We start from the raw sequence: 20417 nt of genomic DNA, 5'->3' as shown, positions 1-20417 counted from the left end.
TGGATGTTTATTGGGCCTGGGAATTTGATTTTACGTTTTTGTATTTTTTACTGTTTTTTGTTTGTATTGTTTTATTGGTGGTTTTTTTTTTTTAAGGTGTTATTTTGTTCTTAAGGGGAGGGGTCAGGGCTGCCGGGGAGTAGGTCCCAGCCAACAAAATGGCTGGGGCATGTTCCACAGGGGGGGATGCACTGGGACAACCGATCTCAGTGATCACGGGTAGGAGGAGGAGTTACGCTAAGACCAGACCATGTCATTACAGAGGAGGCAGGTTTAGTCGTTGTCTGAGGACTATCCCTGCCTCCGGGTCTGGTCCTGACCGGATGGATACTAGAATCAGCAAGGGATACCCACATGACCTGAAGGTGCTGCTGTGCAATGCCAGGTCAATGATTCATAAGACCATTGCCATCCATGACTTGATCATGGATGGAGGACTTGACCTGGCATGTGTAACAGAGACTTGGTTGGATGAAGCAGATGGGCCTGTCCTTGCCGCCGCTTGTCCACCAGGTTTCTCTTACACACAGCAACCCAGGTCATGTGGGCGGGGAGGGGGGGTTGCAGTGATTTTTAGGAAGTCATTAGTTTGCACCAGGCGTCCTATTGGGAAGACCCAGTTTTCCGAGTGCATGTTCTGGAAGTTGGGCAATAGGGGCAGTACAGGATTCCTTTTGGTGTACTGACCTCCCCGCTGCACCAAGGATTCCCTGCGCGAGCTGCTTCAGGTTGTGGCGGATGTTCTCCTGGAGACACCTAGCTTGGTTGTCCTAGGGGATTTTAACATCCATGCCAACACGACCTTACAAGGGGCCGCTCGGGACTTCGTGGAAAGCATGGCCTCCATGGGGCTGTCCCTGAATAAGTCTGGCCCAACCCATAGCCGCGGACATGCCTTGGACCTGGTGTTTACCTCTATGGATGTTGGTGATCTGACACTAAGTAAAAGCGAAACGAAAGAAGTGCCATGGTCAGATCACTTCCTGGTGCAACTGGACTTCTCTGCGACCCATCCCCTCTGCAGGGAGGTGGGACCGATTCGGATGGTCCGCCCCCGCCACTTAATGGACCCAAATGGTTTCCAGAGAGTGGTAGGGGATGCTTTATCCCATGTTGATGGCCTTTCAGCCGATTCCCTGGTGGCCCGCTGGAATGTGGAGTTAACCAGGGCTATTGACTGTTTGGCTCCGAAGCGCCCTCTCCGATTGCATAGAGCCTGGACAGCCCCGTGGTTTTCCACGGATCTGAGGGCAATGAAACAATCGTTGAGACGGCTAGAGCGCCGGTGGCGGATAACTCATTCCGAATCTGACCGGACACAGGTTAGAGCTCAACGTCGAGCCTACCAAGTGGCGATAGCCACAGCGAAGAAGACTTTATTCGCCGCCTCTATTGCATCTGCAGAAAACAGCAGCAGGAGACTTTTTCAGGTGGTTCACGATTTAGCGGAACCACCTGCGACATTGGGGCCCAGTACAGGCCACATGATCTCCTGCAATGATTTTGCAAAGTTTTTTGCAGATAAAATCGCTCAGATTCGGGAAGAAGTAGACTCCACCGTGGGAGCAGGGCCAGGGCGGGAGAGTGCTAGAGTCCTATCTAGTCAAGTTGTGTGGGATCAATTCCAATCTGTTACCTCTGAGGATGTGGACAGGCTGCTTGGACGAGTGAAGCCAACCACCTGTCTCCTGGATCCTTGCCCATCCTGGCTTATAAAAGCTAGCCGGGAAGGACTGGGCGATGGGCTTCGTGGGGTGGTGAATGCTTCCCTCTGTGAGGGAGCCTTCCCAGACCCACTGAAAGAGGCGGTTATTAAACCGCTTCTTAAAAAACCATCTTTAGATGCGGCCATGATGGCCAATTATCGCCCAGTCTCAAATCTTCCATTCTTGAGCAAGGTGATTGAGAGAGTGGTTGCTGAACAACTCCAGGCACGCCTGGAAGAAGCGGACCATTTGGATCCCTTCCAGTCGGGATTCAGGCCTCATCATGGGACTGAAACTGCCTTGGTCGCACTGGTTGATGATCTCCGGCGGGCTAGGGACAAAGGTGAGAGCTGCTTCCTAGTTCTGCTGGATCTCTCAGCGGCGTTTGATACCATCGACCATAACATCCTTCTGGACCGTCTTGAGGGGCTGGGAGCTGGGGGCACTGTCATACAGTGGTTCCACTCCTTCCTCCTGGGCCGTGTTCAGAAAGTGGTGGTGGGGGATGAGTGTTCAGACCCCTGGGCTCTCACTTGTGGGGTGCCTCAGGGTTCTGTCCTCTCCCCCATGCTTTTCAACATTTACATGCAGCCACTGGGAGAGATCATCAGGAGGTTTGGGCTGGGTGTTCATCAGTATGCGGATGATACCCAGCTCTACCTCTCTTTTAAATCAGAACCAGTGAAGGCGGTGAAGGTCCTGTGTGAGTGTCTGGAGGCGGTTGGAGGATGGATGGTGGCTAACAGATTGAGGTTGAATCCTGACAAGACAGAAGTATTGTTTTTGGGGGACAGGAGGCGGGCAGGTGTGGAGGATTCCCTGGTCCTGAATGGGGTAACTGTGCCCCTGAAGGACCAGGTGCGCAGCCTGGGAGTCATTTTGGACTCACAGCTGTCCATGGAGGCACAGGTCAAATCTGTATCCAGGGCAGCTGTTTACCAGCTCCATCTGGTACGTAGGCTGAGACCCTATCTGCCTGCAGACTGTCTCGCCAGAGTGGTGCATGCTCTGGTTATCTCCCGCTTGGACTACTGCAATGCGCTCTACGTGGGGCTACCTTTGAAGGTGACCCGGAAACTACAACTAATCCAGAATGCGGCAGCTAGACTGGTGACTGGGAGCGGCCGCCGAGACCATATAACACCGGTCTTGAAAGACCTACATTGGCTCCCAGTACGTTTCCGAGCACAATTCAAAGTGTTGGTGCTGACCTTTAAAGCCCTAAACAACCTCGGTCCAGTATATCTGAAGTAGCGTCTCCTCCCCCATTGTTCTGCCCGGACACTGAGGTCCAGCTCCGAGGGCCTTCTGGCGGTTCCCTCACTGCGAGAGGCCAAGTTACAGCGAACCAGGCAGAGGGCCTTCTCGGTAGTGGCGCCCGCCCTGTGGAACGCCCTCCCATCAGATGTCAAAGCGATAAACAACTACCTGACATTCAGAAGACATCTGAAGGCAGCCCTGTTCAGGGAAGTTTTTAATATGTGACATTTTAGAGTATTTTTCATCTTTGTTGGAAGCCGCCCAGAGTGGCTGGGGAAACCCAGCCAGATGGGCAGGGTACAAATAATAAATTATTATTATTATTATTGTGTGTAATTCCAGTTTCAAAAGAGTTCTGAGAGGGAAGGGCATTGAGTTGCCTAGAATTGATATAAGGAGCCTTTAAAGCATGAACTCTGCACATAGTATTTTCTCCATGCCAATCTGATTATTCACAAGAAATGGTGGTGGCATCTTAATCCTTAAGGCTGTATCTCTCAATTCATTGCTGCTGCTGCTGCTGCTGCTGCTGCTGCTGCTGCTGCTGCTGCATTCAGTGTGGTCTTCATCTGATGCACTGACAGTCTGAGCTTTTCAAGTGCTCCATAAAAAAGCAAGATTTCAGCAGAACCCCACCTCCTCTTCTTCCTCTTCTTATAATACGTGGATAAAACCAGAAGGCCACAAAATTCAAACAAAGTTTTTATTGAACAAGGTCAGTTGATCCTGATGCATTTCAACTAATTAGTCTTCAGGGCAGCAAACTGCATCACACTTCAACATTCTCATATATGGTCATATATATTTTTATTTTTGTCACAGGCTGCTTCCTTCCATATTTGGGCATTTACTGTGGAAGAGCCAAGCTTTGTTCACTTTTAATGGAGCATCTTCATAGTATCATAATCAAAACAGCCTCCTCCCATGTTTTCCCTTTTCAGCTTCTGTTCCTCTCTCCCAGAAAATCCACTGTGCTTTGTTTATTTAACACAATGGAACAGCTGCATAATTTCTCTTAAGTGTAGATGAACCATTGTCTAATATCTGTTTCTCCCCACACTCCTTAATTGCAGAGTGGGGAAGATCATGATTGGGAGTGCAGCCGGGAGGGGGGTCATTATTTGGCCTAATCCCTAATACCATAATCTCAATTAAAATACCCCCTCCTCCTCGCCAACTACAGAACATTATTTAGATTCCTGAAATCTCAAAGCAGAGTTGCTGTTCCATTTACAGCTTAAAGGAAACAAGAATGATTAAATCATCCACATATGGAAGCACCCACAGTTTAAAATGGATATTTTGTGTTTTATATTTTATTTTCTTGTTTTGATTGTATATTTGAAAATCTTTTGTAAGCCCTTTTGTGTATCCTTGATTGAAAAAGAAAGACAGCAAATATGGGCAAGTTACACACTGTAGAGATAAGCGATAAATCATTCATAAACTTTTATTGTAGCACCTACAAAACCGTCTTTTCACAAATTGATACTGGATGAACTGTAATTCACTATTGCAGTTTGGGAATGTTGCTAGATCTTAAAAGGTGATTTTGTTGTCCTGCGTTTTAGTTCGTTATTAAAGGAGAAGACTGAGCTATCTGTTCCAATCCTTGATGCCCTTTCCAGTTTGAATCTAGATGTGGGACTTCTGTCTGAGGTAGGAAGCCCTGTGTTAAATAGATGGGCACACAAGCAAGGTATAAGTGTTGCTTAAAGTCATGATATAGGTGAGACTAGGTACTCTTTGTACATAAATACATACAAGAATTCAGGGAGAGCATAGGAGAGTTAGAAATTATAGGAATTAGGTTTGCCAAGGCTGGAAGTAATGCATTTTCAGATCTGAAAAATCCTCATTAACTATAGCACGTGGACCCCAGATTTGGATAGCAGACACATTAACATGCAGTCTTGGTGGATGCTCTGTAAATATGAAATCCTTTCCCTCTGGAGGCTCCTCTAAGCTTGTTCCTGATCACTTTCTGGAAGTTGTGAGTGACTTAAAATATGGGGTAGTGCTTGGTGGTCATTTTTGGTTTGAGCCTTCAGGATTCTAGTATATTCTCAGCCTGTGTGAATTTTCCACTAACAACTGCTGAGAGCCCTAATAATGAGGTAAGCAAGAACTGTAAATAAATGCTGCACTTTCCCCTGCTCCTACAGCTGAAAAATGTCCTCTCAACCTAGGTGCGCCAATCTGTTATGATCACAGTCGGTGCCGTAAAAGTGGAAGATTTGCCTGTAGTAGTAAAATTTATTCTCCGTTCCGTCAAGGCCACAGATGCAACAGAGGTAAAGTGTACTACTATTAAAGCTTACCTAGGCAGATAAGAGTATCATTTGGCCAAAGATTTTCATCTTTTAAGCAGGTGCATGACTCTTAAAGAAGTATGACCCCTTTCTCCGCGCTAAATGCTTGCTTGGCATATAGCAGTCAAAAACTGAATTATGGCTCGCAGGGCAGCAAAAGACAATTCTTTACTTGCTGCAGACAACGGGTTAAAACCAAACTTTTTTTTTAATGGGAATAAGTTCTTCCTTTTTTTATTGCTCATTCAGCATTCCTTTCCATAAAAGGAAGTAGAACTAGGTTTGCCTTTTAAAAACTATTTTAAGCAAAATGGAAGAGTAATGAAATCCCCTCTATACAAGATTGGATCCAAAAGCTGACAGAATATGCAGAATTAGATGGTTTATCAGAAAAAATAAAGAATAAATCAAAACAGGAATTTGTTTCTAAATGGGAGGTTTTCAAAGAATATCTGAAAAATAAATATAGTAGTTTAAATTCTGTTGCAGCATTCAAGGAACTTTACTAATAGTTGCTTGGTAGATAGAAGAAATTAGATTTATTGAGAATAAGTTTAATTATGAAAAAATGTGTATTGGCAATAAGTAATATGAATCTGAAATATGGAATAGACGGGAAATTGGGTCTTTAGTGTTAAGACCAATAGATGTTTTATTGTTTGCCAAGAAAATTATGTGTCAATGGTTATTTTTGTAATTTGTGTGTAATTTGGTATTTGTGTTTTTTTTTTTGTGTGTGTGTTTTTCTTGTTGTATAAATAAATATTATTTGGAAAAAAAAGCTGAGCTATAATCAATAAACAACATTTTGACATAAAAAAAACTATTTTAAGTATGATAGTTAAAAAATATCCTCTTTTCAGTCCAAAAACAATGTAAAGCTTGTGTTTAGTTGATGATTCTGTATAAATTGTAAAATATTTTTACAGGCTCCTTCCTTGACATTTATCCCATTTACACTTTTTTTCTCCTACTCCACAATCACTGTCTTAAAATATATGACCATGAATGTGTATTTCTGAGTAATAGCTGCAGAAACCTATGCACTGTGTTATTGCAGGTAATTTCTGACCTTCGTAGGAAGTTGGACCTGGACTCGTGTGTTTCACTTCCACTGATTCATGTTTCTCAGACCAAGTTCAGGAGCCAGACTCGGACAAGGTTTGTGTGTTGACATTCAGCTTCACCCAAAGACTTGCAGTCTCTGTGCATGAGCAGTTAGGATGAGGTGAAATCATAGCCTCAGCAAAACATAGCAAAGAAAATATTACATCAGGTTTCTGGTGCCTTTGTTTGCATGGATGGGATTGCAATATTTCATCTCCTTTTGAACGTGTTCACTTTGAAATCTCACTATTTAGTTGTTCTCTCCCTTTCAGCCAAAACAGCATCACCATCACAGCTCTATATTTATCTACGCTCATCTCCCCTGGTGGGTTCCCCCCCCTTTTTTTGGTAGTACATGTTCACATACACACAAAACTAAGAATCCCCACCTGATCCTTGAAGAAGAACATACAGATTCCACAGCTTATCTGCCACAAGGAGGTTTTCTTCTTAAAGATCATATGAATCTTTGGGCAGATCTAGGAGTCCCCTACGGGAGTAGGAAATATTCCATATGACAAGGGTAATGGGTAGAAAGGGGTCGTGTGGCGTGTCCCCAACACATGGAGAGCCTTTCCACCAACAGCAGCTGCCAACTATCTGATAGAGGCTTGACAGTTCTTCACACCATGAGGGTGATTGATACAATGAGGGGACCCAAGACCTCAGTGTGCACTTGGACAATCCTAAGCATTCCCTGGCATGGCTGGTGTGTTAACTGTTGCATCTCCTCCAGCTGTTACCCTCCTTCTTTGCCATTTATTTGCCTTAGATAGTACTGCTGCTTTGTGCAGTTATCACTGCTGCCTTCATTTTAGTGGGTTCCCACTTTCTCGCTCCCTTTCAATGCTGCTGTGCCTTATACCTGCCAATGCATTCTTTTGTGGGTGGCAATTTAGCCACCAAAGTTAGACTTGAAACAACCTCTTTACCTGCTTGGCTGCTTTTGTGGTTAAAATGATGGGCTGCCTACCCATCTTGTGCTTCTTTTCAGTCTGTCTGCAAGCCAACTGTGTGTCAACCAGGACTGCGTCAAGCTCCTTTTTGAAGTTATAAAGTCTGCTGTTAAATTCCAGAAGACCATTTCAGAAGGCTGGATTAAGGTCAGGGTGTGTTTTCTCTGTGGGTATGCACTTTTTGCCAAGTTGTTCTTTCTTTCAGAGGCAGTTCTATAAAAAATATGTACTTCAGATTTTTATTTAAAGATCCTGTTAAAATCTATTTCCTTTTCAGTAAGGAAATTATATGTGAATGATAGAATCATCACAGAACGGCTCTGCTGTTGAATTCAGACTTTGAGTCCTATTTGAGAAAATCAAAACAGAATAGAATAGAATCACAGAGTTGGGAGGAATCTTTTGAGGACATCCAGTCCAGATTCTGCAATGTAGGGTGTAACATACAATCATAGTCATTGAGGAAGAAACGGGAAAGGAAAACACTTGATAGAGCATAACGATATGTAGTAATGAACATGGGCAGTGGAGATGGACAGGCATGTGCGTGGGTAGTCTAACGACCGGCATACACTCCTGGGAAGGGTCAGCCTTGCTAACCATGAGCTATCGTCCCTATTCAACACCATCCCTTGATGCTGTAATCCTCTCATTGTGCCCTGAAGCCTTTCTATCTCCCTGCGGCCAATGCAGGCCGTCTTAAGCGGCAATCCAATACCCACTCATTGGGAGCAAGCCCCACTGAAAGTTCCTTAACTCTAACTCATCTGATGCCTGAGTTCCAACCTGAGTTTGTAACTTTGGCAGTATAACATCTGGCTGCCTGGAATTACTGCTAGGAATGCAGAACGATTGGGAGTAAATTCCTTTCCAAACTTATTAACTAATAGTCAAAAGAAGATAAAATAACACAATATGCCGGGAAGATGCAGATAATAGAATCATAAAATTGAGCTGAGTTGGGATTTGAACCCTGGTCTCCCAGGTCCTAGTCCAATACTCCAACCATTACACCACCAGAACAGAGGCTTATATTCCTGAAATGGGATGAATGTCTCTTTCCAATATTTGATGGTGAGTCCTAATAAGTTCCAGGAGCATTTTGACTCATGTGGCAGAAGTGCCCAGGTGTGTTTCTCCTCCCCATTCCCATAGCACAACCTTTGTCCTAAGACTGTGGTAGAAGATATGTATTAGGAAGGTTCCAGTAGATTTACACTAATAATAATAATAATATTAATTTGTTATTTGTACCCCACCCATCTGACTCGGTTGCCAACCCAGCCACTCTGGGTGGATTCCAGCATATATAAAAACACAGCAAATTATTAAATCTTTAAAAGGCTTCCCTAAACAGGGCTGCCTTCAGATGTTTTCTAAATGTTATATAATTACTCATCTCCTTAACATTTGATGGAAGGGCATTCCATAGGATGGGCGCCACTACCGAGAAGGCCCTCTACCTATGTCTGACTTGTGCATGATTTCATGTGATCCCGGCCATCAGCAGGTGTACTGTTGGAAATATGTGTTTTGTCTCTTGTGTAGGGTGGTTATTTGTTCAGCATTGGCAACTGTCTTTTCTGCTCCTGTTCTAGGCCATTGAAAGTGTTGCTTCTGCCTCTGACCATAAGGTAATATCTTAGATTCTGCAGTAGCTGTTCTCTACCTATAATTATCTTTTTAGGGATGTTAATTGAAGGGGGGAACTTGTTTCCTTCATGGCACCCTTTAAAAAAAATTTCCAGCAGCAATTACATTAATTTGGAATAGTGTGAAGTTGTCACTTGTGTAGTAAGAGGACATATTGAAACTGACCTTTATCTTTTCTCTCTGCATTTCTAACACACCTGAGTTAGCTTTCTAGCTCAATATTTGTAGCAAATCTATTTCTTCACTCAAAGCCATTAGAAGTCAGGGCGAAGGCCAAACTTTTCATCCATCCTCTAAACTGCGAGATCTCAGTCTCTGGACTGCTTGTCGATATGACAGAAAATTATTCCACTCTTTGGACAAGATACTAGAATTCTGTTTTAGAGGCTTGTCAGATTCTGCTTTTAGACACTGCCTTCAGTGTATGCACATTTATATTTGATTTACATAAGTACAAAAAGGAGTTGTTTTCAGAATTTGGATTCACCTTCTTCCCTCCATGTAATTGTGCAATGGAAGAAATTCTTATCAGAAAGTAGATGAGAACTAGGAATGAATTTTCACTCTAACCACTGAAACTTTAGTTTATTGTAAACACTGGCTGGGCCTTCCAATCTTTCTTCTGAATCATGAACACTAGGAACGTGTCATTTTAAAAGCAAAACTAAAGAGACTTTTTTCAGAATGCTATATAAAATTACCACAGGTTCTGCCAAGTGAGTTGTTTAGATCCTTTGTCTGGTCTGATTCTTATTCTTCTACCTTGCTTGGTTGTTAACCTTTGCATAATCAGGTTAATTGTTTTACTTGCCAAAAGGTTCTGGATCTGATAATGCTGTTAGTAATCTATGCTACAAATAGCAAGAACAAGAAGCAGATTGAGAGAGTGCTGAAGAACAAGATTCAATCAGGCTGCGTAAGAGAGCAGTTGCTGCGCAATGCCTTCCGTTACTACTTAATGGTGAGTACTCCTGCTGCTGTGTGATCCAGCATGCTGACAGTCTTTCCCCCATTCCATCCTCTGTCCTAAAATCTGCGTGATTATTTGCTGGTTTGCATACAGACCTTGCTTATTTTATCCACATGGCTGTGTACACAGGTACAGATCTGCATGGAGAGACATTAAAGTAAAACAGGCAGAGATGGTTACAGCTTTTCTTGCAATCATGGTGGTTTCAACTGCAGAAATGGCTGCTGGCTGCCTCCACATGCTGCCTGATTTATTCTGAAGATAACAAGACTTGTATGTGTGAACTGGCTCTAGGATTCAGGGTGTTACTGGCTCCTACAAAGAACATGTGCTTCTTTACGTCTGGAAACTGTCAACAGGAGACATCCTCATATGTACGCTTCCTAAAGCCGGCTGGAGTAAAAACGTCCTTCTGGCAGAACTAGACAGCGTTGGTGGCTTCTATCCCTCAGAAGCCTCCTTATTGCTTGCCTCATTGTCTTATCGATTTACAATGTAATTTTAGAAATGTCAGTCTGTCTGGCAAATCTGTATGAATTGCTCCAGTATTTTGTTAGCTCATCTTTGTGAGATGTTGAAGTGTTTCCTGTAATCGTTGCCAATCTTTTCAGGAGAGTAAAATATAAAAAACCCCTTAACTTGGAGTAATATAGACAATTGGAAATATAGTAGAGGTATGTATTAGAATCTCCCTTTTTTCTGTCTTTATCCAGGTTATGAGAGACCTCTTTCCAGCTGTCCTGTCACTGGCTGAGATCTTTGTACACTCGGCAGATCCCTGCATTGTCTCTTTTGGCTGCTGTATGTACAAGCAAGCATTCACAGTCTTTGACTCTTATTGCCAGCAGGTATAGTGACACATTAGTTCCATTCTCTGTTTGGTGAAGCGTGTGTGTGTTGTTGCCTTGTAGCAATTGACAGCTTCTGCTTCTAATGTAGTGGGGGGCAGAATGCCATGGATCATAGAAGACAACCAGTTTGCATCAAGTTTCCTGTTTTGTAGCCAGGCCTGTGCCAGTGATAGGTGAGATAGGGCACTGGCCAAAGGCCCTTTCTGGCCACAGCACTATTAGCCACCCTGCAGCTACCAGGGCTGGGCCATGTTCTGGTGGGTGGGAAATATGCTAATTACTTTTTAAATGTGTGAAACATTTATAAATCACCAATTACAATCCACGTCAAGGCAGTGTACAAGTTTAAACGGTAAGTTCACAATGATCTAATTCTGAATGAAATGCTGCTGATAATGCACTTCTTTTTATTTTCCTTTTGCTACATCAAGATGCCTGCTGTGATTAGTTTGATAAGCACATCTCTGTTCTGTGTTTTGCTCTGGTTTATGTAGAGTTTCTTGTCATTCTCTACAGTCCAGCTTATGTGGGTGCAAACTATGTTAACCAAAAGGGGAAAGCTGAACAGGAATATACAGGCAAAGAAGTCAGGGCCGGCCCACCTATGAGAGGCGCTGAGGCAGCCACCTCAGGCGGCAGAATCCCAGGAGGCAGTGTCCCCATGACTGCTGGAAAAGTGGCAACTTCCAGCAAGATCTCACCAATATCTTGAGACATCTTGTGCCCTTCACTTTGTGGGCACTGCTGTGTGACCCAGCTAAAGGAGGCCTTGGACTCAGGTGGCAAAACAGGATGGGATGCCTCTGGAAGTAGGCAGCATCTCTAGCCTCTCTTATACCAGGTCAGGGCCATTCTGCCCAAAGCTGGACTGCATGCTTTTCATTTTGCCTTGTGTTTGTTCCTGCAGGAGATTGTGGGTGCCTTGGTAACTCATGCATGTGGTGGCAATAATATTGCAGTTGATGTCTCTCTGGATATGCTCATTGACCTGGTGTCTCTTCACACTTCATCCATAGTTCCTTATGCAGTCTTTCTGAAGGCAAGTATGATACAAAGCTGGGAGCTCTCACTTTGGTACTAACAGCTTAACAACTAACCATTCTTCTTTGGAAGAGTCTGAGCAATCGGCTAGTGCTAGATGGTCCACCACAATTTGGTTAATGGTCCACTTTTTGTGACACAGAGGAAGTCAGTCCAGGTGTTAACAGTATACTTTTTGCTGTACTGCACATTCTGTTATCAGAATTTATCATGAAGATATGGAGTACTTGGCCTGACTCTGATCTCTCCTTTTCAGAGCATTTTAGATTATATGGATAATCTAAGTCCACAACAAATCCGGAAGCTATTCCAGATTCTTAGCATGCTGGCATTCAGCCAGGGGCACAAAAGCAATCACATTCAGGTGAGTAGAAACATACTGAGTTCTGTAGATCCTGATGGCTATGCACCATATTGGCCTGACTATACGCTGCACCTGCAAATAAGACGCACCTTTAAAATTCAAGGTTTATTTGCAGGGGCGGCCCACCTCCCAGCACTAACACCCTGAACAGGGGGTGGCCGGTGCTCAGCGCCCCACTCCCCAAGCCGGTGCCAGCACTCGGCTCCAAATATAAGCCGCACTTTAACTTCTCACAGTCAGAATTTGGAAAAAAAGTGCAGCTTATATTTGGGCCAATACAGTACTACCTCCAAGATGGAATTCCTTTGAGTACCAGTTGCTGAGGAATACAAGTGGGGAGCGTTGCTATTGCACTCATGTCCTGATTCTGGGCTCCCATACACATCTAGTTGGCCACTGTGAGAACAGGATGATGGACTAAATGGGCTTTTGGTCTGATCCAGCAGGGATGTTCTTATGACCTAATCGCAAATATCTAGATGCCAGTGTGTGTGTGTGTGTGTGTGTGTGTGTGTGTGTGTGTGTGTTAACAGTGAATGTTCAAAATTTGCTGAACCTTGCTGATACCTCCTACCTTAGAGAGAAAACATTTATCCACTTCTCAGACTTACTAAACTGAATTCCAGCACATATACTACAGTGGTGCCTCGCAAGACGAAATTAATTCGTTCCGCAAGTTTTTTCTTCTTGCGAGTTTTTCGTCTTGCGAAGCACGGTTTCCCATAGGAATGCATTGAAAATCAATTAATGCGTTCCTATGGAGACCGCTTGCCAGGCTGGCGGTGCGGAGAAGGGCTTTTCTCCCCACCGCAAGCCTTCAGGACAGGTACGGGAACAGAGGGGAAGGCGCGCAGCGCTTCTCCTCTGTTCCCGGGGCTTGCGGTGGGAGGAGGGTTTTTCCTCCCCACGCCAACATTCAGAACAGCATTCTGAAAGTTGGCGGTGGGAAGGAAAACCCTCCTCCCACCGCAAGTCTTCAGGACAGCCATCCGAAGGCTGGCACGGGGAGAAGTTCTCTCCGCCCCACCGCCAGCCTTCGGAGCAGCCTTCCGAAGGCTGGTGGCGGGAGGAGGTCTCTCCGCCCCACCGCTTGCCTTCTTAGCAGCCTTCCGAAGGCTGGCGGGGGGAGGAGGTCTCTCCGCCCCACCGCCAGCCTTCGGAGGAGGTCCGAGGACAGTGGGGAAGACGCGCTGCGCTTCCCCGCTGTCCTGGAGATTTCCCTATGGGCTTTCGTCTTGCGAAGCAAGCCGATAGGGAAATTCGTTTTGCGAAGCGCCTCCAAAACGGAAAACCCTTTCGTCTAGCGGGTTTTCCGTCTTGCGAGGCGTTTGTCTTGCGGGGCACCACTGTACTTCTACCCTTTCAGGTGTTAGAGATTTCATGCATAATTCAGTGGCATGAGATTTACTGTGAGTGCATCTGGATGAGGCGTCGTTATTTCTGACATTCTGGTTCCTCTCTTTTCATGCAGGATGACATGCATATGGTGATCAGGAAGCAACTCTCCAGCACTATTCCAAAGTATAAGCGCATTGGTATTATTGGTGCAGTTACCATGGTGGGAAGCATGGCAGCAAAGAGGTGAGGAAATGGAGAAGAATTTGCACACTGTCATTTAACTCTTTTCTAGATACAGATGGCAACCGAGGGTGTCTCTTGAAAACTGCACCATGAAAAATCCAAGAGAATGTAGCAATTTTTAAAAATCAATTTCCAAATATATAGGTTGTCCGAAAGAGCTCCATTAAGGCTGATACCAACAGTATGCCTTAGAACAGGGGTTTCCAAACTGTCGTCCATGGGCAAACTTCATTCAGGTGGATTTGTGGCTGAAGACAGGAGGCAGCTTATCCATTGTGTTAAATATGGTGATCTTTAATTTTATTTTTATTGATTCTTTTATTTCTTGTATTTTACTATATTACAGTTTGAAGTCTCTGGAATTCAGATTGTTATACAATAAAATACAATTATATAAGAACTGAAGGACGCAATAAAAATACAGTTTAAAATTGTACAGCGTCTAGCACAGTGCATTACAGTTGCTACAACAAGCAGCAAAAAATCTTAATTGGTCCACCAGGACCCTCAGCAATTTTTAAGTGGTCTATGGGGAAAAAGAAAGCGGAGCCTTAGAAAAAGTGAGCAGCAGGATTTCTAACTGTGTTCCCTGTGTACACACAACGTATACAAATAGTGCAGTAGAGATGAGGGGCACACCGCTTTTCAAATGTCTGGCAAAATGTTGTAGAGCCTAATGATCTGCAATATATTTGCATATGATTTATTGATGCCTTGTTAAAGGTGAGGTAGAATTCTGTGTTTCTGGGCTTTTGAAATGAATGTTATCAAAATGCATTCTGCAAATTATGAGGGGATCCCTCCATGGTATTGTTTTAATTCTTTGATATGAAGTGCTGCATGATCAAAAACACAACAGAAGCTATAAAATAAAATAATAGTGTTCTTGTGAAGAGACACAATTCTCACTGGATTTCAGTTCATTAGGCAATGGTATTTGGGGTTCATTTGTTTTGGAGAATAATGCAAAGCAGGAAGAAAGCCTTCAGAGGATATGTGAGCATTTATGGCATTTGAAGCCACCTCCCTACCCATATGGGTCTGTGACAGTTATATCATTGTGATGATTAATTGGACAGTGAATGATGATCAATGAGATGTAAAGAATGTAATGAATTTATGGTCTTTGAAGCAGCCTTAGTTCCATTTCTGTGGCTCAGAAATGTATATCCGAGCGCCCAACTACATCAGTTAAAAATAATTACTCTAAAATATGATTTCAGGAGTAAAGAAAATGGACAGCTATTGGAACGGGCACAGCTGAGCAAGGAGCAATGTAGACAGGCAAGTATTTGGATATTTGCAGGACCGCTCTGGGAATAGGTAGTATGTGGGGAAGAGATGTGTTCTTTGAAAAATTGCAGCAGAGCTGAATGGGAAGATCAGTCAGTATAAAGCTTGGGGAGATATTCAGATTAACATGATGCTTACTTATTTATTAACTTAGAATTTAAACTGACCGGAATCCTCCCCAATTTTAACATGGGGGGGAAGTCGTTAGAAAGTTTCTGCTTTTCATTTTAAACTATCTCCTTCTCTTATGCGCTAAAGAGGAGGTGGGAGGAGAGAATATGCAAGCCCAATACTTGTCAGAGCCTTTGCTCATAATGCTAGAAACCATGGTTTAGCATTATGTGAGGTGAGGCCCGGTAAAGAGGTTAGAAAAATAAGCTTGGAAGAATTAATCTGAGAATGCATGAGTGGGAGTTATGGGAGGAGCAGGATGTCAATGTCAGTAAGACAAGGTGTCAGTGTAGATTTGTGCACACAGAATGCATTTCAGAGATAGGTGTCAGATATTACTTAACATTTGGCTGCTGGTGTTCCTTATAATGTTAACAGGGGAATGTGCACAGGCTGCCTGCACTTGTAGAACCATCACAAGTTGCCTGTACAATTATCCTATCACAATTATGAGAAGAGCCGTTGACCAAATGCCAGAGTGACATTCATTTGGCTAATGACATTTCTGGTAACCTCTAAAGCCACTTGGGGGTTTGTGGACTATGTGCGAACATTGAAAAGCGGAAACCATATCATCCTCCAGTAACTACTCTGCTTCTTCTTTTTCTACAGATTATATCTTTACTAGAGCTGGTTTGCTCCTGCTGTGGACAGGTCCCCCAGGCCTTGGCTCTCTATTACGATGAACTTGCCAACTTGATTCAAAAAGGGAATTTGGATTCTCAGATCCTAGTAGGTCATAGAGCTATTGGTCTGCATCCATTCAGTTACAGACATTGTATAGCCGTAGCTGGGATAATATTAGCTGAAACAGTAGTCTGGTAAATCATGGTAAACCTTAATCTGAAGCAATTGAGCACATGCACATTGCTCCAGTTGCTCCTCCTGCTCCCTTTACCAAGCTGAGAGGAAACCAACCACAACGCTTCCTTAGCATCACATGCAAACCATTGTTCATGGTTTGTTTCTCTCTCTATAAGCCATGAGTTGAAGGTTTGTTTTTTACTTCATGCTCTTGGTTTATATGGAAGAAACAAACCATGAGCGCTGGTTCACACGTAACACTCTGCCAGCACTGTGGTTGGTTTTAACCTGGCTTTTGGCAATGGAAGAAGCAGGGTGGATGCAATTTGAATAACATGCACCAGCATGCTGCATGTTTGTGGTAAGCCATAGTTTGTTTCTGACTTCTACACCCTCAAATCTTTTTTCCTCAAAGAAAGTTTAACTTATTGCTTTACTAAATCCTTAAATAAAATAATATCTTGTTTTTGGAGGGAAAATAAGGTTTTGGCACCACACCTAAGTGCCATACAACTTGAACCAGTATTGGGAGTAGATTAGGCTAGTTAAAGTCTATGAGGGTAAAGGGGTTTTCTCAGTGGAAGCAGTCAAAGGAAAAGTAGTGGGGGATAAAGGAGGAGTTGCTTTAGCTAGTTTGCATGCTTCACTTCCTCCTTTAGCCTGCACCGTCGCCCTTCTTCAACATAATTCTTTAAAATGAATTTTCCCTGTGGAACTGTCATTCTTTCAGGAGTGGATTGAGAACAGTGTGGAGAAGGACTTTGAGAGAGATTTTGTGACAGATCTTCTCCCTATAGAGGACAGGTATTTCAGGGGGGAAAAACACCATTTACCGCCTTCAGTACAAAAAATTCAATGAGTTATTGTAGCATTGGCCATCAATTGATATCTGATTCCTCTGCAGTGCTTTCCTGCTCCCGGTGAAGTCCCTGTATAGCTTGGAAGATGACAAAAGTGAGGGAATAATTGCTATTAACTTGTTGCCTCTGCTGTCCCAGAGCTATTTGAGCAAGAATGTAGATGAAGTAGCAGCTAAGAGCCATGACAAAAGGTCAGTGGTGCTTCTCTGTTCTTATTGAGATGAATAGATAACAGCCTTGGCCAAGGCAGAATGTGACTGCTAATGCATACTTTTTAAAATTTAAATGGAATCATGGAAATAGTTGTTTTGTTCTTTCAGAAAGAATTAGTCAGGATGGTTATGAAGAAAACATGCAGGCATTTCTGATAAATGTAAAAACAAGGGGAAAGAGCAGCAGACTCAGTGTTCCTTTTCAAAACACATCTCATTGCCTTGCCACAGCTCATGGTCCCTATCTCTCCAGTTTGCTTAGTAGTGCATCTGCGTTTCCCAATTTTTTCCCCTAGGCATTGCATATGGGAACAAAGATTCCATTTTCATGAGAGGAGGCAATTTAAAGGTTAAGAGCAGTAGACTCGTAATCTGGGGAACCGGGTTTGCGTCTCCGCTCCTCTGCTCCTCCACCTGCAGCTGCTGGGTGACTTTGGGCCAGTCACACTTCTCTGAAGTCTCTCAGCCCCACTCACCTCACAGAGTATTTGTTGTGGGGGAGGAAGGGAAAGGAGAATGTTAGCCGTTTTGAGACTCCTTTGGGTAGTGATAAAGCGGGATATCAAATCCAAACTCTTCTTCTTCTTATACAACAAGAAAGATGCAGGCAAATTTAAATATACTTTTAAAAATTTGCTAAGTTTTACACTGTCTGAATAATATATTAAGAACACATAAAGCTGCCTTAAGCAAAGTCCAAATTATTTATCCACCTAGCATAGTATTGTCTAGGGTTGGGGTGGGTAACCTGTGGCCCTCCATACATAAACACAATGAATATGCCTATTAAAGAAATCCCCCAAGGAAACTACTGTTGGTTTTTTAAAGTATTAAGTGGTGTGAGATAACTTGGTGGTCATTTATCGGTCCTATATAGATTTAGTCCAGGGCAGCCAACATAGTTGTTGGACTCCAGTTCCTATCATCCCAGATCGTTGGCCATGCTGAGTGGAGCTGATGAAATTTGGAGTCCATCAATGTCTGGAAAGGCTGAAGTTAGCTACTCCTGATCTAGGGCTCATGGTCTTTCCAAGCCATGTCTGGAAATACTGAAAACTGGACTAGGACATTTTTCATTTCTTCTCTCCTTTCTCTCCCCAGGGTAGTGTCTCCTCTGTGTTTGTCACCATTCTTCCGGCTGCTGAGACTCTGCATGGCAGAACTGAATAAAGGGAGCTTGGATGATGTTGATGCCCTATTAGGTACAGGTTATGGACAGTTATCTCTGTGAATGAATGGCATTTATTGCTTTAGTCCATGGACTACAGCAGAAGATAGTTGGCTCTGCCTGACCTAATCTGTCCTGTAATCTCTTTGAGGGCTTGGGATGTTCAGAGCTGGGTTGTGAGCAAAACATCTTATCTTCTAATTTGTTGTCTCTTAAGTTATACTGTTCATTCCCCCATAATAGACTGAATTGCAGTGGTACCTCGGGTTAAGTACTTAATTCATTCTGGAGGTCCGTTCTTAACCTGAAACTGTTCTTAACCTGAAGCACCACTTTAGCTAATGGGGCCTCCTGCTGCCACCGTGCCGCCGGAGCACGATTTCTGTTCTCATCCTGAAGCAAAGCACCTGAGGTACTATTTCTGGGTTAGCGGGGTCTGTAACCTGAAGCGTATGTAACCCGAGGTACCACTGTACTAGGAATCACTGGTCGTGTGCCATTACCTCTCAGGCCAGCTGAACTTAGTTCTGTGGTACTCTGGGAAGGATAAGGTGCTAGCTACTATATACAAATGCAACAGCTAAGAGGGATGGATTGTGAAGGTGGCAGTGGGTGGGTGCTTTGATTATGTTGAACTTAAGTTAACTTAAGCCCTGGGGTTTTGCCATGTTTGTTACAGGGTGTCCTTTGTATCTGACCAACTTGGACGTGGTAGGAAAGTTAGATTCCTTATCGAAGCAAGAGCGTGAATTCCTCTGTTCTCTTCTATTTCATGCCCTCAACTGGTTCCGTGAGGTGAGCAGTACTATGCAAGAAATAGTTAATTTCCTACTCCTTCAAATTCTGGCTAATACGCCAGATGTCTGTCTGATATGACAAGTACCATCTCCCCAAAAACGTAAAGGGAAGCTTTCCTAAACTGGGTTCTGTGTATGTCTAAATGGATTCATATTTTCATGACATAAATATTATTTTTGTGTTTGGGAGTGAAGAAGTGCACGCTTCCTGATTGGTACATGTAAAAAAATACATGCCTTCAGAAGTACACACTTTTTATAATACAGATAATATTTGTAACTGGAAAAATAAGTGTACAAAGGAGCCTCCAGGATTCTTTTTTTTTTAATTGCTTTCTTTGTTTGTCACATTACTTTTGAAAAGAGTGTCTGCCCCAAGATGTCAGAGCACTGTGTCATGCAGTATAGTACAGCAATTTCAAAAAACATATCTGCATCTTTAAAGCTGTGGGTTCCTGGTCAAGGGGATGAAATTTGCAGATGCACTTCGCCATGTTGTTTGGCTGACATTTTATGCTCCAAGTCAGCAACTTATTTATAACAGGTGATGTATGTGGAATTGGACAAAGGCTGAAGTTCACAATCCTTATTGTGGAGTGTATTAAGATGTCTCTCCAGTGTGCTCTGGAAGTATCAGATTCGATAAAAGGTTTAGCAGCCACCTTAGATTAGCAGAGGTAGCTAGGAAAGGAGATGTCCCTTTCTCAGTTTCACAATTTTGCTTTGCCTTTCAAGGTGGTGAATGCCTTCTGTCAACAAGATGACCCCGAGATAAAGGGGAAAGTTTTGACTCGGTTACAGAACATTACGGAGCTACAGTGTCTACTGGAAAAATGCTTGGCAGGTGAGCAAGAACAAAATGCAGGGTTAAAGGGCATGGGGGAAAGAGAATATCCAGTATCTGCATATGTCTACAAGTAGATGGGCCGGCAAACAGGTTGACTGTGGTTTTTCTGCATGTGTAGGATTGCTGCACAGTTAGAGCTACCTGTATATTTCTCATTGCCACATGGAAATACAATTCATGTAGAAACTTTGTAATGTATGAAGTCTGCCTTAATGTAATGTAATGCTTCTCCTTTTGTTTCTCAGCAAGCCCTGGATATGTTCCCCCTCTTGCAAATTTTGATTCTGAAACCTCAGAAGGAGTACCTGTCATTAATACCATTGGTGCCACCAAAAAGAAGAGCAAAGGTAACATATGCTAAACTTTATTTTTAAAATAAAAATTCATGGAAGGATATAATCAAGACTATAAACTTTTTTTGCAAATAAGTCCAGAAATGAAGAAGAGGTAACGCAATAATAAGA

General features: G+C 43.2%; 1 protein-coding gene across 3 annotated transcripts in view; it reads left to right on the top strand.

The window, feature by feature from the left end:
• FANCD2 (FA complementation group D2) overlaps nucleotides 1-20417 on the top strand; it is a 42292-nt gene that overhangs the window by 10314 nt on the left and 11561 nt on the right. For all 3 annotated transcript variants that reach the window (XM_081851283.1, XM_081851282.1, XM_081851281.1), the window contains 18 exons: nucleotides 4538-4625; nucleotides 5156-5260; nucleotides 6339-6439; nucleotides 7380-7488; nucleotides 8940-8975; nucleotides 9812-9955; nucleotides 10678-10812; nucleotides 11723-11854; nucleotides 12113-12220; nucleotides 13692-13801; nucleotides 15025-15085; nucleotides 15878-15997; nucleotides 16800-16873; nucleotides 16974-17120; nucleotides 18243-18343; nucleotides 18989-19104; nucleotides 19842-19950; nucleotides 20199-20300. In XM_081851283.1, the coding sequence (XP_081707409.1) occupies nucleotides 4538-4625; nucleotides 5156-5260; nucleotides 6339-6439; nucleotides 7380-7488; nucleotides 8940-8975; nucleotides 9812-9955; nucleotides 10678-10812; nucleotides 11723-11854; nucleotides 12113-12220; nucleotides 13692-13801; nucleotides 15025-15085; nucleotides 15878-15997; nucleotides 16800-16873; nucleotides 16974-17120; nucleotides 18243-18343; nucleotides 18989-19104; nucleotides 19842-19950; nucleotides 20199-20300 (1898 nt within the window). The remainder of the gene's footprint in view (nucleotides 1-4537; nucleotides 4626-5155; nucleotides 5261-6338; nucleotides 6440-7379; nucleotides 7489-8939; nucleotides 8976-9811; nucleotides 9956-10677; nucleotides 10813-11722; nucleotides 11855-12112; nucleotides 12221-13691; nucleotides 13802-15024; nucleotides 15086-15877; nucleotides 15998-16799; nucleotides 16874-16973; nucleotides 17121-18242; nucleotides 18344-18988; nucleotides 19105-19841; nucleotides 19951-20198; nucleotides 20301-20417) is intronic.

This window comes from Podarcis erhardii, assembly GCF_964252035.2.
Source record: "Podarcis erhardii genome assembly, chromosome: 2".
NCBI lineage: Eukaryota > Metazoa > Chordata > Lepidosauria > Squamata > Lacertidae > Podarcis > Podarcis erhardii.
Note: the sequence above shows the minus strand (reverse complement) of the source record. Positions and strands in the feature narration are given on the sequence as shown.